General features: G+C 41.8%; 1 protein-coding gene across 2 annotated transcripts in view; it reads right to left on the minus strand.

Annotated features, from left to right (window-relative positions):
- The window catches only part of RGS14 (regulator of G protein signaling 14), a 160,597-nt gene that overhangs the window by 87,981 nt on the left and 55,096 nt on the right, over window positions 1-17,520 (minus strand). For both annotated transcript variants that reach the window (XM_073620523.1, XM_073620524.1), the window contains 2 exons: window positions 14,586-14,746; window positions 6,827-6,919 (listed from right to left, as the gene is read on the minus strand). In XM_073620523.1, coding sequence (XP_073476624.1) covers window positions 6,827-6,919; window positions 14,586-14,746 — 254 coding nt within the window. The remainder of the gene's footprint in view (window positions 1-6,826; window positions 6,920-14,585; window positions 14,747-17,520) is intronic.

Raw genomic sequence — 17,520 nt, forward strand, 5'->3', positions numbered from 1 at the left:
TGCGCAGCAGTTTTACAAGGCTCAATTTTTGGGGAAAAAATACACTTTTTTGATTTAAAAAATAAGACAACAGTAAAGTTAGCCCAATTTTTTTATATTGTGAAAGATAATGTTACGCCAAGTAAATTGTTACCCAACATATCATACTTCAAAATTGTGCTGGCTTGTGGAATGACAACAAACTTTTACCCTTAAAAAATCTCCATAGGAGACGTTTAAAAATTTCTACAGGTTACCAGTTTTGAGTTACAGAGGAGGTCTAGGGCTAACGATCATGGCGATACCTCACATGTGTGGTTTGAACATCATTTTCATATGCAGGCGCGACTTACGTATGCGTTCGCTTCTGTGCACGAGCTTAGTGGGACGGGCGCTTTACATTTTTTTTTTTTTTACACTGTCCTTTAAAAAAAAAATTGGGTCACTTTTATTCCTATTACAAGGAATGTAAACATCCTTTTTATAAAAGCATGACAAAAAGACCTCAGATCTCATATTTACACTAAAATGCAATAAAAAAATAAATTGAGGACCGGAGCATGGCGGGAAGGGCCCTCTCACGCCCCCTATAAAAGTGATCTCGCAGCGAATCCGCCTCTGAGACCACTTTTATCTGAAAGAGGACCGCCGGACATTTTTAAAAATAACAAGGTTATGGCAGCTAGCTGCTGCCATAACAACGGTATTTAGCATCAAAGTAGCGACGTATAATGACGGCGGGCGGCCCTTAAATAGTTAAAGTAGAACTTTAGGCGTTTTTTTTTCATTTTGGATAGAGTAAGGGAGGGTTATAACCCCAGTTTTTTGTTTTGTTTTTTTGCCATCTGTGTCCAATTGCGCTAGATTTACCTTCACTTCCTGTCCCATAGCCAAACAAGAGAGGAAATCCTTGCAAATTAAAGGAATCACTTAGGGACCCCCAAGCCACCAGAACTAGTGTCCCTATTGGAAGATTTCCCCTCTACTACTTTTCTAGGGACAATCCAAAATTTGGGATTTTCTCTTTCACTTTCAATAATAATGGTAAACAGGACAAATAGGGTGAATCTCCCCAATGGGGGCACAGACAGCAATAAAAACCTAATAGGTGTTCTAATCCCTCTCCATTCTATCCAGAACTAAAAGAAAAGGTTTGCCTTTAGTTATGTGTATCAGGATATGTTAGAATATTCTCATTCTTACTGGATTTCAAATATGGCACATAATGATTTCAAGTGGTATTAAACCCCCATACATTAAATTCCAGCTCACCAATTCTTAGGCTACATGCCCAAGGACGTTTCTACAGCTGCTTTTATGAGCGTTTTTGGCAGCTTAAAAACGCCTCTCCATGTTAGCCTATGGCCTCCTGCCCACCATGGCGTTTTTTAGCTGTAAGTGGCATAGGTGTTTTTAAGCTAGAAAAAAAAAACAGGACCAGTGCATTCTGAGGCTCCAGCGCTAGAGCTGTAAAAATGTCAGACACCAGTATAAGGTGTTAAACGCGATTTAACGAGGCTTAACGATGTATACACAGCGTTATGCCTTGTCTAGCGTTTCTCTGTCTCTATTCAAAATCAATGGTTCCCTATGGGAGCCCATTGATTTGAATAGAAGTCGGATCCAGATGACAATTTTGAAAGAAAAAAATTATTTTTTTATTTTCTGCTATAATACATATCCAAAAAATATATATAAAAAACAAATGTATTCATCAGTTTAGGCTGATATATATTCTTCTACACATTTTTGGCAAAAAACATCGCAATAGGCATATATTGATTGGTTTGCACAAAAGTTATCGCATTTACAAACTGTGGGATTGATTCAGGGATTTTAATTTATTTTTTAGTGTTTTTACTGGTAATGGCGGCGATCTGTGATTTTTAGCGGGACTGAGACATTGTGGCAGACAAATCTTACCCAAAATTACACTTTTTGGGGACCAGTGACATTTTTACATTGATCAGTGCTATAAAAATGCACTGATCAATGTAAAAATGACACTGGCAGGGAAGGGGTTAACACTAGGGGGCGATCAAGGGGTTAAGTGAGTTCCCTTAGCATGTTCTAACTGTAGGGGGGGGTTTGGGCTTACTGAAACATGACAGAGATCACTGCTCCCGATCACTGAAAGCAGTAGATCTCTGTCATGTCACTAGGCAGAACAGCCTATAAAAACAAAGTTAATGCAGCCACCACATTTAATGATTGGTAAGCTGCAACACATTATATTTTTGGTTTTGGGTTTAATAAAAGTAATTAAGATGTTATTTTAGAGGATGTTATAAAACACAACAGCGGATTTATTAGTATGTAATATTTTCACAATAAAAGTGACTAAATACATTATGGTGTGACTGCATACTAGGTCTACCAATCAGGAAACCACACACACCTAATGTGGTGGGATTTTAAAAATGACACATGCCCTGCAAAGTTGCCTGCCTCTGAGTTTCATTCATACAGACTAACCACACAGGTATCTACTGCAAAGAAAAAATAGAATACGAAAGTGCAAATGAGCTGTGTAAACATACACAATAGAAGAAACTTGCTATTCATGGCCTTACAGCCATTGAGGAAAATTATTGATAACCAAAAGAAAAAGTATAAATGCAAAATTTCCACAATAATTTCTATGGACTGTTTCTGCAATGAAGAATTTTTCTATATACTTTCATCTTTTTTTTACAACCAGGGTAAATTCAGCAGGTCAGCAAACAGTTATCCATACACAGGAAATCCAACCAAACCATTTTTTTCTAGTTTTGAGTAGAGTGAGGAAAGGTTAAAATATCGGTTTGAATTTTTTTTAATACTTATGAAGTCATCAGGGAGATTCATTCTCATATTTTGTTCTGGTGACTATTAGCACTAGAACAGGAGAAGAGAAATAAAAAAAAAAAAAAAATGCAGTTGTCACCAGAACAAGAGCGAAAGGGAAATCTTCCAATGAGAGCAAATGTTCTAGTTACAACTCTCAAATGTTGGATTTTTCACTTTTTTGGTGATTTCCACTCACTTTTATGCTGCGTACACGCGGTCGGATTTTCCAACGGGAAATGTTCGATGGGAGCTTGTTGTCGGACTCCATCGGACATTTTCCGTCGGAATTTTCGACAAACAGAATTTGAGATCTGGATCTCAAATTTTCCCACAACAAAATCTGTTGTCGTAAATTCCGATCGTGTGTAGACAATTCCAATGCACAAAGTTCCACGCATGCTCGGAATCAAGCAGAAGAGCTGCACTGGCTATTGAACTTCATTTTTCTCAGCTTGTTGTATGTGTTGTACGTCACCGCATTCCTGACGTTCGGAATTTCCGACACTTGTGTGACCGTGTGTATGCAAGACAAGTTTGAGCCAACATCCTTTCGGAAAAAAAACATGGATTTTGTTGTCGGAATGTGCGATCGCGTGTACGCGGCATTACTCTTGTGTCTCTAGGACAGAAAGTTAGGAGAAATCTCTCCAAATGGATACACTGACAGCAATAAATACATGAATTTTGGGCTGGACTTATATTTTAAGAGACAGAACCAAACAAATATTGATAAAGCAGTGTTGCCGAAAATAATGAGGTCCCATTAAATCCTAACTGAGTAAAGAAAATGGAGGTCGTAGTGAAGATAGTAACCCCTCAAAATGTGCAAGTCAACATTAGATTATTACATTTAAAATCTTGTGTGTGAGACCCATCTCATAAAACCCTCACTAGACCACAACAAGCTCAAGACACAAGTTAAATAACATTACAACATTCCAGGCACATCATCTTTGACAGGGCACAGGGTTGATTTAGTAAAACTGGAGTGTGCAAAATCTGGAGCAGCAGTGCATGGTAACCAATCAGCTTCTAACTTCAGCTTGTTCAGTTAAGCTTTGATGAAAAAAACTTGGAAGCTGGTTTATATGCAGAGCTGCACCAGATTTTGAACTCTCCAGTTTTAGTAAATCCACCCCACAGTCTTTAAACCCATTAATAGGAGTCTGGAAAGCCAAAATACTATTAGCTGTTATTATTATACTATTAGCATTAAGCTAGAGTGCTAGAGCTTAGAGCACCGCACAGTTGAGTCTGATACTACTTGACTTGAAGCTGCCGTTTTTATACAACTCCGCTCACAAAATCTTTTCATATTTCATAAATCGTGCCATGATAAAAAGTAAAGTCATATTAAGCATCTACGCAAATGTTTAATGGTCAATTAGATACCAAAGGCTGCTGTATAATGAGGCACTGAAAGCTAATGGCACACATTACATCTCCTAAGGAGAATAGACATGAGTCCAATATCATGTTTAATTTCTTTCAGATTGGTCTTTCATTCTATTTCATAATATGTTGATTGTGGGATATAAAATATTGACATCTATAAATACTTATATACACTGTGCAAAATTATAAACGCAATACTTTTGTGTTTGCCCCTATTTATCATGAGCTAAACGCAAAGATCTTTTTCATTTTCTATGTACACAAAAGACCTATTTGTCTCAAATATTGTTCACAAATCTGTCTAGATCTGTGTTAGTGAGCACTTCTCCTTTGGCGGGATAATCCATTATCCTTACAGGTGTGGCATATCCAGATGCTGATTAGACAGCATGATTATTGCACAGGTGTGTCTTAGGCTGGCCACAGTTAAAGGCCATTCTAATATGCGCAGTATTATCACACAGCACAATACCGCAGATTTTGTCGCAAATTTTGAGGGAGTGTGCAATTGGCATACTGACTGCAGGAATGTCTACCAGGGCTGTTGCCCTTGAATTGAATGTTCATTTCTCGACCATAAGCCATACCCAAAGGTGTTTCAGTGGCCCATGGTGGCGGTGGGGTTATGGTATGGGCAGACGTATGCTATGGACAACGAACACAGGTGCATTTTATTGATGGCATTTTGAATGCACAGAGATACCGTGAAAAGATCCCGAGGCCCATTGTTGTGCACAACCATCATCTCATGTTGCAGCATGATAATACACGGCCCCATGTTGCAAGGATATGTACACAATTCCTGGAAGCTGAAAACATCCCAGTTCTTGCATGGCCAGCATACTCACCAGACATGTCACCCATTGAGCATGTTTGGGATGCTCTGGATCGGCATATACGACAGCAACGTTCTAGTAACTGCCAATATCCAGCAACTTCGCACAGCCATTGGAGAGAAATGGACCAACATTCCACAGGCCACAGTCAACAACCTGATCAACTCTATACGAAGGAGATGTGCTGCACTGCGTGAGGCAAATGGTGGTCAAACCAGATACTGACTGGTTTTCGGACCCCCTCCAATACAGTAAAACTACACATTTGAGAGTGGCCTTTTAGGGCCCTTTCACACTGGGGCGGTTTGCAGGCACTATTGCGCTAATAATAGCGCCTGCAAACTGACCCGAAAGTGCCGCTGCTGTCTCTCCAGTGTGAAAGCCCTCAAGAAAAAAAGTCCTGCTAGCAGCATCTTCGGAGCGGTGAAGGAGCAAAGTGTATACCGCTCCTGCCCATTGAAATCAATGGGACAGCACGGCTATACCGCCGGCAAAGCGCCTCTGCAGAGGCGCCTTTGCGGTGGTTATTAACCCTTTCTCGCCCGCTAGCGGGGGGTAAAACTGCCCCGCTAGCGGACGAATACCGATGGTGAAGCGCCGCTTACAATAGTGGTGCTTTACCGACACCGCCCCCGCCCCAGTGTGAAAGGGCCCTTATTGTGGCCAGCCTAAGGCATACCTGTGCAATAATCATGCATCTGGATATGCCACACCTGTGAGGTGAATGGATTATCTCGGCAAAGGAGAAGTGCTCACTAACACAGATTTAGACAGATTTGTGAACAATATTTGCGAGAAATATGCCTTTTGTGTACAGAGAAAAAGTTGTAGATCTTTGTATTCAGTTCATGATAAATAGAGGCAAACACAAAAAGTGTTGCATTTATAATTTTGCTCAGTGTAGTTATAAAAAAATTGTCAACCAGGGAGTGTCCGCTGCAGAGTTAACCAACCCTAGTAACGAACACTTTTAGTGTGCTGGCACTTAGGCCAGCCATACACGGTTCAAATCTCAGGCGGTTCCTGATTCAAATCATTAATGGGCAGGCTGAATGTACCATGTTGATTGATCGAGCAACTTGGGTACAACCAGCCTGCCGGATTCTCTTATGAATATTGCTAGCGGCCACTATAGCTGCTAGCGATAATCACTGTCTTCTCCCGGAGAAAACAATTGCTGATTCCCCTGTCAGCACTGTCTGTGTTGATGGGGGAATCGTGCACATTTATTTCCTGCAAATCGTGGTTGCTGGAAAGAAATTCAAACTGTGTATGGCCGGCCTTAGACTATTTCCCATTAGCTGGAAAATCTCTGTATAGGGTGAGGCTGAGAGTGCCATTGTCACATTGTCTATAATTAAAGAGCAGAGAGAAATGGAAGGTCACTCCATAGGGGAGATTTACTAAAGCTGGAGCACCCAGAATCTAGTGCAGATGAGCCAATCAGCTTCTAACTTCAGCTTGTTCAATAAAACCTGGAAGCTGATTGGTTTCTATGTAGGGTTGCACCAGATTTTGGACTCTCCAGCTTTAGTAAATAATCCCCAATGCATCCTAACAGGAATTACATTGGTCTTAAGGGTACATACTAAGGCCAGTCAAAAGAACACAAAGCATATTGTGCTGCAATAAGATGTCATTATCATAGAACATAACCCCAGTGCAAAAAAAAACATGTAAATAATCTTGCCTTTTCATCATCTGCCATATGTCAGGGATCTGAAAAGCATGAAATTAAACATATTTAGCTAGCCACAACATTCAGGGTTTTGTTTTATCATAGCTACCTGCTCTGGGTCATCTTCAGAAATGGTCTGGAACTTTTCACAAGATTTCCAAAAATGTATGTTCTCAGCACTGTATTCTTTATTCAAAAATTCCTGCAGCAAATAAAAGAGGAACGTGTGATATCTAGTGTATAGAATTAGACCTTAAGCTTTTTTTCAGTATAACATAGTAATAACCAAAACTTTTTTTTGAGTAGGGAAAAGTAAAACTGCTATCAGTTTTTTTGCTGTCTATTTCTCTTTAACCACTTCAGCCCCGGAAGGACCTACCCAACTCCTGATCAGGCCATTTTTTGCGATACGGCATTGCATCGCTTTAACTGACAATTGCACGGTCGTGTGACTCTCTACCCAAATAAAATTGACGTTCCTTTTTTCCCACAAATAGAGCTTTCTTTTGGTGGTATTTGATCACCTCTGCGGTTTTTATTTTTTTCGCTATAAACAAAAAAAGACCGACAATATTTTTTATTTTCTGCTATAAAACATACCCAATAAAAAAATTAAAAAATCTAATTTCTTCATCAATTTAGGCCAATATGTAGTCTGCTACATATTTTTGGTAAAAAAGTTATAGTGTCTACAAAGTAGGGGATAGATTTATGGCATTTTTATTATTTATTTTTTGGCAGTGATCAGCGATTTTCAGCGGGACTGTGACATTGCGGCGGACAGATTGGACACCTAACTGACATTTTTTACACTTTTTTGGGAACCAGTGACATTATTACAGTGATCAGTGCTAAAAATGTGTCCTTGATGACGCTACGGAGAAGGGGCGAAACGTGTCAACCTATTTCCGGTTTCACGAACCAGTGATGCAACTTCCGCTATTCGTGAAACGCACGCCATCCAGCGGCGAACCCGGAACTTACTGATGCCTGTTTTACAGAGTTGTCCCGTGAGTGGCGTTGTTTGATTGCGGATTTTTATGGAGGAATCAGCTGTACTTCACTATTGGCTTTTTTTATTTCTGTTTGCCATTGTGAATGATGAATGAACCTTGGTCCATCCACATGAATACCATATTGAAGTTTCTCTGAGAGTCCAGTTTATATACATCAGATCTTTTAAATCACAGCCTTATTGACCCCTAGATTGCAAAGCTGAGGGTCCATTAACTCTGGTGAGTGGGATCACAAGAGGGGAGTGTGGCACTTGAAACACCTTATCCTGAATCAGAAAGCACTTGCATTTGGAGCATGTAGCACTTTATTCATTAAATATGTATATATCTTAATAATATTGTCACAGTCAATATTTTTTGAGCACATTATTAAGTTGATGTTCAATATTCTGCCAGCGCTGTTAATTCATGCATTCATTTTTAAGGTTCTAGCACCCTTGTAATAGCTGCTGCGGTTTATTATTTATTAATTTTTTATTCACTATTCCATTTAGCACGAGTTCTATTTAGTAATACACAGTGCTAAAAATATGCACTGACATTGTACTATTGACACTGGCAGGGAAGGGGTTAACATCGGGAACGATCAAAGGGTTAACTGTGTTCCCTCAGTGTGTCTACTAGCTGTATGGGGGATGGGTTGCTTGGGGCAACGCACAGATCCGCCTTCCTGCATAGCAGAAAGACAGGATCTCTGCGTAATCCCCTGTCAGAACGGAAATCTGTCTTGTTTACACAGGCAGATCCCCATTCTATCATTGCGGGGAACGATCGCATGCGGCCGGTGGACATCGAGTCTGCCAGACCCGCTGATTGGCTCCCCCACTGGCCAATGGGCGGTGCACACCCAAAATGTACACCTACGGCGATTCGTGCCGTATAACTGCAGCGGCTGGTCGGCAAGCGGTTAAGGAGATTTTCCTTTCCCTTCCCTTCACTTACAGTCCAATACATTTCACATCTTCTTAATAAAAGAGGACTGTGTGCTCCAAAACATTGGTTCTTCTCATTTTCTTCCTGAATGGAATGTAAGTAAATTCTGCTTTAAGTACCTTTTTTAGTGATGGATTTGTGTTAACTTTTTGTATGTGGTGCCACCACTTGTCATGCACCTGATCTCCTTTGGTTGGCCATAAAGGGGTATAAGTATGGCATGGATATTTTCACACCCCCTTTCCCATAGACACAAGAGGAAATGAGAGAAAATCTCTCCAAAGTGAGGAAAGTCAATAGCAGGATTTCACCAAAATATTGGATTTTCTCTCACTTTCAGTCAGTTACAATGGTCATCAGGACAAATAGAGAGGGTAAATCCCTCTTAGTGGGGTTACAGACAGCAAAAATAAGACAACAGGGGTTCTAATTCTCCTCCACTCTATCTAAAATTAAAATAAAAAGCTTTGGCTTTATATACACTTTAACTAAATATATTTCTGTTTGGTTTGTATGGATCAGAAATTGATGGCATGTATTTTCACAATTCAAGTGGACCAAATATGTAAATGTGCTTCCGTATTCAAAGTCTATGCCTGCAATGTAACACCTATTTTGTGGGCACTACCTTACAAAATTTGATTAACAATGTGATCTGAATGTTCACTCGTTTATATATTTATTTTTGTTGTTGTTATTGAACTGCCTTTTCCTTTGAAGCCCAGCCGGAGGGATAGAGTTGGAACACAACCAGAGGAAAAATGAATCTGAAGTAGAACAATTAAGATAATTATTACATTGTCAACATCACCAAAATTAATTTTCCCTTCTCTCTCGTTTACTCTTTTATCCATTCAGCATCCTTACATTCTCTTTTTCCTGCCTCTCTCCTTCCTCATACATCATTGTCACCATTCACATGCAGCCTTTTTTTCTCAGTCTATTTATAAATCCATCCACCCACTATAAATCCATATGTCCCAAATAGCAGACATAAAACATAAGCTTATTTTAAAAGATTAAAGCTGAATTCCAACTTTCTTTTCACTAGAACTGAATGGAGTGATCAATCCCAGCATTCATATGTATATCTGTACCATGTTGCTCTGTTGTCTGCAGATCCCCTGACATTATGGGTTTAGTTGTGGCTTTGTATCATGTGACACTCTGTAAATCCTGCTGGTAGACTCTGTCCTTTCCACAGCCACTTCCTACAGCAGCTGAAGCCTGTAAACTCCCCTTTGTAGTCCTTCAGACTCTGCAAATTATATAACTTCCTTTACAGCTCTGATGGTGGGTGGGATTGCTAATTAGCATTGAATCCCACCCAGTCACACCTACAAGAAGAGTTCAAACCTCCCAAGTCCTGCCTCACAGATCACAGCATTATTCAAGAAGGAAATACCTTCACACACCCACTTCCTCCTTGGACGGCCAGACTCTTTTCCTCAACAGTTGGAGTTCCGGCCCCACCCCCCAGTGGTGTGTTGGTAGGGGGGCAATTATACGTGTGACTCCTTGCAAGCCATATCAAGTGGATTCCTGTTCCCCCTCCCTCCTGGGGTACTGCTACGTGCGGGCACACTGGATGGTCTGGCTGCTGTGTGGGGAGGCTCTGATCGAGGGGTACATCCAAACTCAGTGCAAACTCATCCTCTGAAGAGACCCCAAAATTCATGGGTCGAAACGCGTCAGGATTGTTATGCAATAGCCTTATCATATGCTGTGTATAACCTATGTTTGCTATTATATGTATTTGGTATGGGTATTTTCCCACTGGAGCTCCCAATTTATATTTATATGTTACATTCATTCATTACCCTTCAATAAAGCACTTTAATATAATATTTTATTTAATGCCTTGTTCATATCTATGGTTAGCTGCCTAAAAACCCCGCTCGGGGGACCTTTTTCCATTTTTTTTTATACCTTCACACACAGCCTGTTCTGAAAGCTAGCTGTGAATGGACCCCAAATAGAATTCAATCCTGTCCAGTTAAATATGCTGACCAGTGTGAGCAGGGAGAGTCCTACCCCTCAAGCCCGTCCCTCGCAGAGACCTGATCTCTGTGAAGTGATTAATAAACATATGAAGAAAACACCTTCATAATAACCTCCCATAGTTCTTCCTCTGTGACCTTGCAGTAAGCTATTATTCTTTGGCATGCTGCAACCACCCACATGAAAGCCCAGAAACATCCACAGTAACCCTAGGGCCCATCCACATCAACTCCCAGAACTGGTACAAGTGACTCCCACTCCTGAAGCTACAGAGGCTCAAAGTATCATGGGTCACGTAGTATCAGAACTGGAAAAGGAAAGAAACAGAAAGTCAGAGAACTTTTAAATTAATCCAGGTGGATGAGTGAAAATCCTACTGTATACAGCTAAAGGAGGTAAGTTACACACAAACTGACAGTGGGGTTGTGATTCATTTACATGCACAATGCATCTGTTGTTTTGGGGAGGAAAAGCTGAAGTTCTTCTTTAACCGCTTCCGGACCAGCCGCCGCAGTTATACTGCGGCAGGTTGGCTCCCCTGCGCAAAATCATGTAGCTATACGTCGGCTTGCGGGGTCCGGATAGCAGAAGCAGGTGCAGGCGCAGGTGCTGATGCTTGCGGCCGTCGGTTGCGATGACCACCGGCCACAAGTGATTGTGAGCAGGAGACACAGAACAGGGATGAGTGTGTGTAAACACACACTTCCCTGTTCTGTTCTGATAGGAGTGACAGATCGTGTGTTCCTATTAGCTAGGAACAACCACCCGTCACTTCCTCTAGTCAGTCCCCTCCCCCTTCAGTTAGAATCACCTCCCAGGGAACATAGTTAACCCCTTGATCCCCCCCTAGTGTTAACCCCTTCACTGCCAGTGACATTTTTACAGTAATCAATGCATTTTTAAATTGCACTGATTGCTGTATTAATGCCAATGGTTCCAAAAATGTGTCAAAATTGTCCGATGTGTCCGCCATAATGTCACAGTCACGATAAAAATCGCAGATCGCCGCCATTACTAGAAAAAAAAAAAAATAATAAAAATGCTATAAATCTATCCCCTATTTTGCAGACGCTATAACTTTTGCGCAAACCAATCAGTCTACGCTTATTGCAATTTTTTTACCAAAAATATGTAGAAGAATACATATCGGCCTAAAATGAAAAAAAAATTAGCTTTTTTAAAAAAAGTACAAAATATTGTGTTTTTTCCAAAATTTTCACACTTTTTTGTTTGTAGCCCAAAAAATAAAAACTGCAGAGGCGATCAAATACCACCAAAAGAAAGCTCTATTTGTGGGGAAAAAAAGGACGTCAATTTTGTTTGGGTATAACGTCGCACGACCACGCAATTGTCAGTTAAAGCGACACAGTGCCGAATCGCAAAAAATGCTCTGGTCAGGAAGGAGGTAAATTCTTCCGGGGCTGAAATGGTTAAACATTTTTATTGAGAATATTACGCATTTTTTAAACAGAACTATTCTTCTCTGAACCTATTGACAAAGTGGAAGAAGGGCCTAGGGAAGTGGAGGCAACACAACACATGTCTACCCAGACAGCCGCCCAGGTGGCACAGAACCCAATAAATAGGCTCTTCCAGCAGGCCAAGGGACCCAAGAAAATCCCTGCCCATTGGCTGAGACACCCCATTCATTCCTAATCTGTCCTTGCAATACCCCTGTCTTATCTAATGCCCCCAGATACCCAGCCATCTATTGACAGAAGAGAGAAGTGCAGCAATTGCAGAATTAGGGTGAAATCAATTGACCTCCTATCAATTGGCCAAGGCATCTATCAGTTGGCAAATAAATTTACTAGCAACCCTGCTTAAATATCAGGGTGCTACGCTGATGTTAGCATTTTTATTGCAATAGCTGCTTCAACAAACCAACTATATCTAACCAAAAGTTACCATATGCTTTCATCCTGTGATCAACTTCACACTTTATTGTAACTCTTGCTATTTACATTTCAATTGTGTATTTAGTGCATAAACAGAACAAAACATCTGTCCATTTTCTGCTACAGGTAACTAAGCACTAAGAGTGAGAGTTACAATAGTAACTTTAAAGCGGAGTTTCACCCAAAAGTGGAACTTCCGCTCATCGGATTCCTCCCCCCTCCGGTGTCACAATTGGCACCTTTCAGGGGGGAGGGGGGTGCAGATACCTGTATTAGACAGGTATCTGCACCCACTTCCGGGAATAGACTCCCGCGGGAGTCACGCCCCCTCCCGCACTCCCCCCGCTGTCTCCTGGGAAAGACACAGGTCCAAGGAGATAGCGGGAACATTGACAAAGCGCAGCGCGACTCGCGCACGCGCAGTAGGGAATCGGGAAGTGAAGCCGCAACGCTTCACTTCCTGATTCCCTCACTTAGAATGGCAGCGGCAGCACCCGTGGAGCAAGGGACGGTTCGGTCTCGGTTGCCGACATCGCTGGACCCCGGTACAAGTAAGTGACCTTATTTTAAAAGTCAGCAGCTGCAGTATTTGCAGCTGCTGACATCTATAAAAAAAAAATTTCACCAGACTCCCGCTTTAAAGAGGAAGTAAACCCTCTGGAAAAAAAATAAAATAAACACCCTGCAAGACAAAGGCATAATGAGCTAGTATGCATAGCATACTAGCTTATTATAAACTACTTACCTGAGATCGAAGCCCCCGAAGCGGACCTCGTTCCCCTCCTCCATCGCCGCCATATCTCCCGGAGTGACTTCGGCGCCTGTCGTTTGCAAATATCTCCTAAACCATGTAGGTTTAGGAGATATTTCTTGCACCTACAGGTATGCCTTAATCTAGGCTTACCTGTAGGCAAAAGTGGTCTGTAAGGGTTTACAACCACTTTAATTTTGTATATTTCACATGCTGCTCCAGTCGAAATCATGCCCCACACTCCACAATCACATCTTTGGTTCTGGCTCAGCTCATTCTCACCAAAGCAATCAACTGTAGCAGCAATAGGAATGCTGCACACCAAGATGCAAAATAATATTCTTCCTTTAATAAAATAGCCAGTAGGAATTTATTCTGACATATTTTTCAATGGGGACAGTGCTTTCTAAAAGAATTCTTTGAGAAAGAGCTGTGCCTAGTGTGGTGTTAAATTCACAGAGCTTATAGCACCCTTTAATAAGATAAAACCATAGTCAGGAAAGTTTAGAGAACTTTTACATAATGTAGCTCTTATATTTCTTTAGTTTAGCTCTTTAGTTGCTAACATTAACCAGTGAACAATAACATTGTATCCAATTAATGTGAGTTAGGAAATAAAGTAAAGCCTTTTATTGTTAGAAGTTGATTTTACGTCTGTACCTAAATATTGTTTTTAAATATTCTTTTAGGATTTTTCATCCAATGTCATACAAAAAAAAACACATGCCAGGTCTATTTCCAGTATCTAGAATCAAAAAAGTATGAGATGTTCTTCATATTTTTCATGACATTTTGAAGGAAATATACTACTTTTACTAATATGGAAAGCATTCCACCCATCTCGGGTGCCTGTACATGGTACATGAAGGCAGTTTCACATTGACAGGAAGACTCAATGAACTACTAGAATGAAAAAAAGTGCCCTGGTAGTTCATTGAGAACTACAAGACAACAGCCACAAAGGCTGTCTGTACTTGTAGTTTTCACATTCACAGAACTCTGTAAATTGTGACAGTGAGCAGGGGGAGAAGATCCATTGCTTGCTGTCACAACAGGGGGATCAGAGGGGTGCAGGGGCGAGTGCTACAGTAACATGTTACATCCTTAATATGGTTGTAACATGTTACGAAAGGTGAACTTTGACTAAACCTCATGAATCTAGATGCTGATTGGTTACTGTGCACAGCTGCCCCAGATTTAGTACATTTCCCTTTCTACATACAAAATTGTCTTCCATTTTATAAAACATTGTTGTGTATGTTTTCATACCGTAAAATACTCAATCCCAACAGGATCTTGAAGTAGCCTCTCAAACGATACTGCCCAACTAGCAACTGATTGGTCAGATGCAAATCTAGCCGTTCGGACACTGGGCAAGCTGTTCAGGCTTTGGTCACTGCCTCGTCCATCTAAATCAGCATTGTTTAACTCTGTAAACAAAAAGGAAGATACATTAGATAAACTCAGTTATATCTGTGTTTCATGTGCATATAGTTCAAAGGTTTCCACTAAACTACATGGGGCTCTTTTTCAGTTTTAGTGAAAGTACTTACAGCCATTTATGGTATAACAAAATTGTAACACTGTGATTGAGACTCCTATGAGTTCTATTACAAAACCACAGACCAATTAAATCTACAACACAAATTATTGCTTATTCAGGGAAATTCTGAGGAAGACCAATGTGTTTTGCTGCAAGCATTATTGTGAATCAGTTCACGTTCTAGGTGTGATTCACATCCTAACAGTGGTAAAGAGTGGAAAGCTATGTTAATAACCAAACAGGTACCATTGACCCTAACCATTATTCTTCAAACATTTGATTCATTTCAAGTCTACATGAAGGCCTTCAAATTTGTGGAGGCTAAAGCAATCACTGGGCAGTCCTTCCTGCTTCTAGACCCAGACGACTGGTAACACCATTGGAGTAATCCAATGATGAGAGACAAGAGTGGAAAGGATATGCATCCTATGCACCCTAAAGGGTGGAAAAGTTGAGGTTCCCTAAATACTGCCACATGTGGAAGAGCTCTGCTGCTTCTAATTGAAAATTATATACTAACACTTTTTTTTTATTGTTTTACTACATTAAAATATGCTAACTAATCTCTGTTAGCTAGTCAAACTTTATATTACTATTTTAGGTCTACTTTAATATTAGCTATAGTTTAGAAGTAGACCAACTACTAAACCAGCCTTTCTGAACCTATTTAGCATGGAGGAACCCTTGTAATATGTTTTTGGCTTCTAAGGATTTATGCAACCCTTGGTGAGAAACCCTGCTCTAAACAGTAACAAAATAACTACTAGTAACTACTGATATAAAATACCCTCCAAAATACAAACTGTAGATGGCTGTTTTTTGTGTCATTGTACAGAAACATTAACAGATTGCATCTTCTAGACTTCCAGGAGACTGCGAAGGTGTGGTAAAGGACTACTATACCTTCATGGATAAAAATTCCCTACAAAATGTTTTACACACACATTGCAATCCTTGGCTCCTATTTGGGCATTAAAGGTCTTAAAACCAGCTAATAATTAAGAAGATAATAATCCTTCTGCTGCACTGGCACATTCCATCAGCCTCAAAATGTGTAATTACGCAGAGCACAGTTGTTTTTAGTAATTCAGCACTAAGGAAGATGATCAGCTACTCTATTCAAAACAAGGGAGCCATAAGCAGAGAGGCCATGCCATCACTGAACTCAACTAAATTACTAATCGATAAATTACTAATCCAGGCTCTGGGTTCGGAAACAGGGCCGTCTTTAATGCAAGGCAAATGGGGCATCTGCCCAGGGCCCATTCCTTGTTGGAGGGCCCCAAACGCATATAAGTCAAGTGCATTCGTTTTCTCCTCCTTTCCATCCAGCTCGGCACAGCTTAAGAGAAGTCACGTCCCCGCAGCTCTCTTCTGCTGGCCCGCTCCTTCCCCTTATCTCAGTTTGAGTGGACTGAGTCTCTTCCCCAGCGACATGCTGCATTACTCCCCTCCCATCCCTCCTCTGCGGGCTGCCGGATTACATCGCTCTGCACAGTGAGTATATTGTCTCCCCCAGAGACACTGTGTGCTGTTCTGATAACTTTTCAGGGAGTCTCAGCTGCTGCAGAACTTCTTGGGGGAGTGCAGGGCTGCTGTGTGTTGTAGTGCAGGGCAGTGATTGGCTGCTGCTGCAGAACTTCTTGGAGGGGGGAGGGCAGGGCTGCCTGGTGTTGTAGTGCAGGGCAGTGATTGACAGCTGTGGGCTCAACAATAACCCCCTCCCTGCTTCTCCACCCTCAATAATAACCCCCTTCCCCGGTTCTCCAACCTCAACAATAACCCCCCTCTCCGCTTCTCCACCCTCAACAATAACCCCTCCCCGCTTCTCCACCCTCAGCAATAACCCCCCTCTCTGCATCTCCACCCTCAACAATAACCCCTCCCCGCCTCTCCACCCACAACAATAACCCCCCTCTCCGCTTCTCCACCCTCAACAATAACCCCTCCCCGCTTCTCCACCCTCAGCAATAACCCCCCTCCCCGCTTCTCCACCCTCAGCAATAACCCCCCTTTCCGCTTCTCCACCCTCAACAATAACCCCTCCCCGCCTCTCCACCCTCAGCAATAACCCACCTCCCCACCCTCAACAATAACCCCCCTACCCGCTTCTCCACCCTAAACAATAACCCAACTCCCTGCTTCTCCACCCTCAATAATAACCCCCCTCCCTGCCTCTCCACCCTCAGCAATAACCTCCCTCCCCGCCTCTCCACCCTCAACAATAACCCCTCTCCCCGCCTGTCAACCCTCAACAATAACCCCCCTCTCCACCTCTCAACCCTCAACAATAACCCCCTTCCCCACTTCTCCACCCTAAACAATAACCCCCTTCCCCACTTCTCCATCCTAAACAATAACCCCCCTCCCTGCTTCTTCACCCTCAGCAATAACCCCCCTCCCCGCCTCTCCACCCTCAACAATAATCCCCCTCCCCGCCTCTCCACCCTCAACAATAACCCCCCTTCCTGCTTTTCCACCCCAGCAATAACCCCCCTCCCCGCTTCTCCACCCTCGAATATAACCCCCCTCCCCGCTTCTCCACCCTCAACAATAACCCCCCTCTCCACCCTCAACAATAACCCCCCTCTCCGCCTCTCCACCCCTTTAACAATAACCCCCCCTCCCCACCTCTCCACCCTCAACAATAACCCCCCTCTC

Source organism: Aquarana catesbeiana, linkage group LG03 (assembly GCF_042186555.1).
Source record: "Aquarana catesbeiana isolate 2022-GZ linkage group LG03, ASM4218655v1, whole genome shotgun sequence".
Classification (NCBI taxonomy): domain Eukaryota; kingdom Metazoa; phylum Chordata; class Amphibia; order Anura; family Ranidae; genus Aquarana; species Aquarana catesbeiana.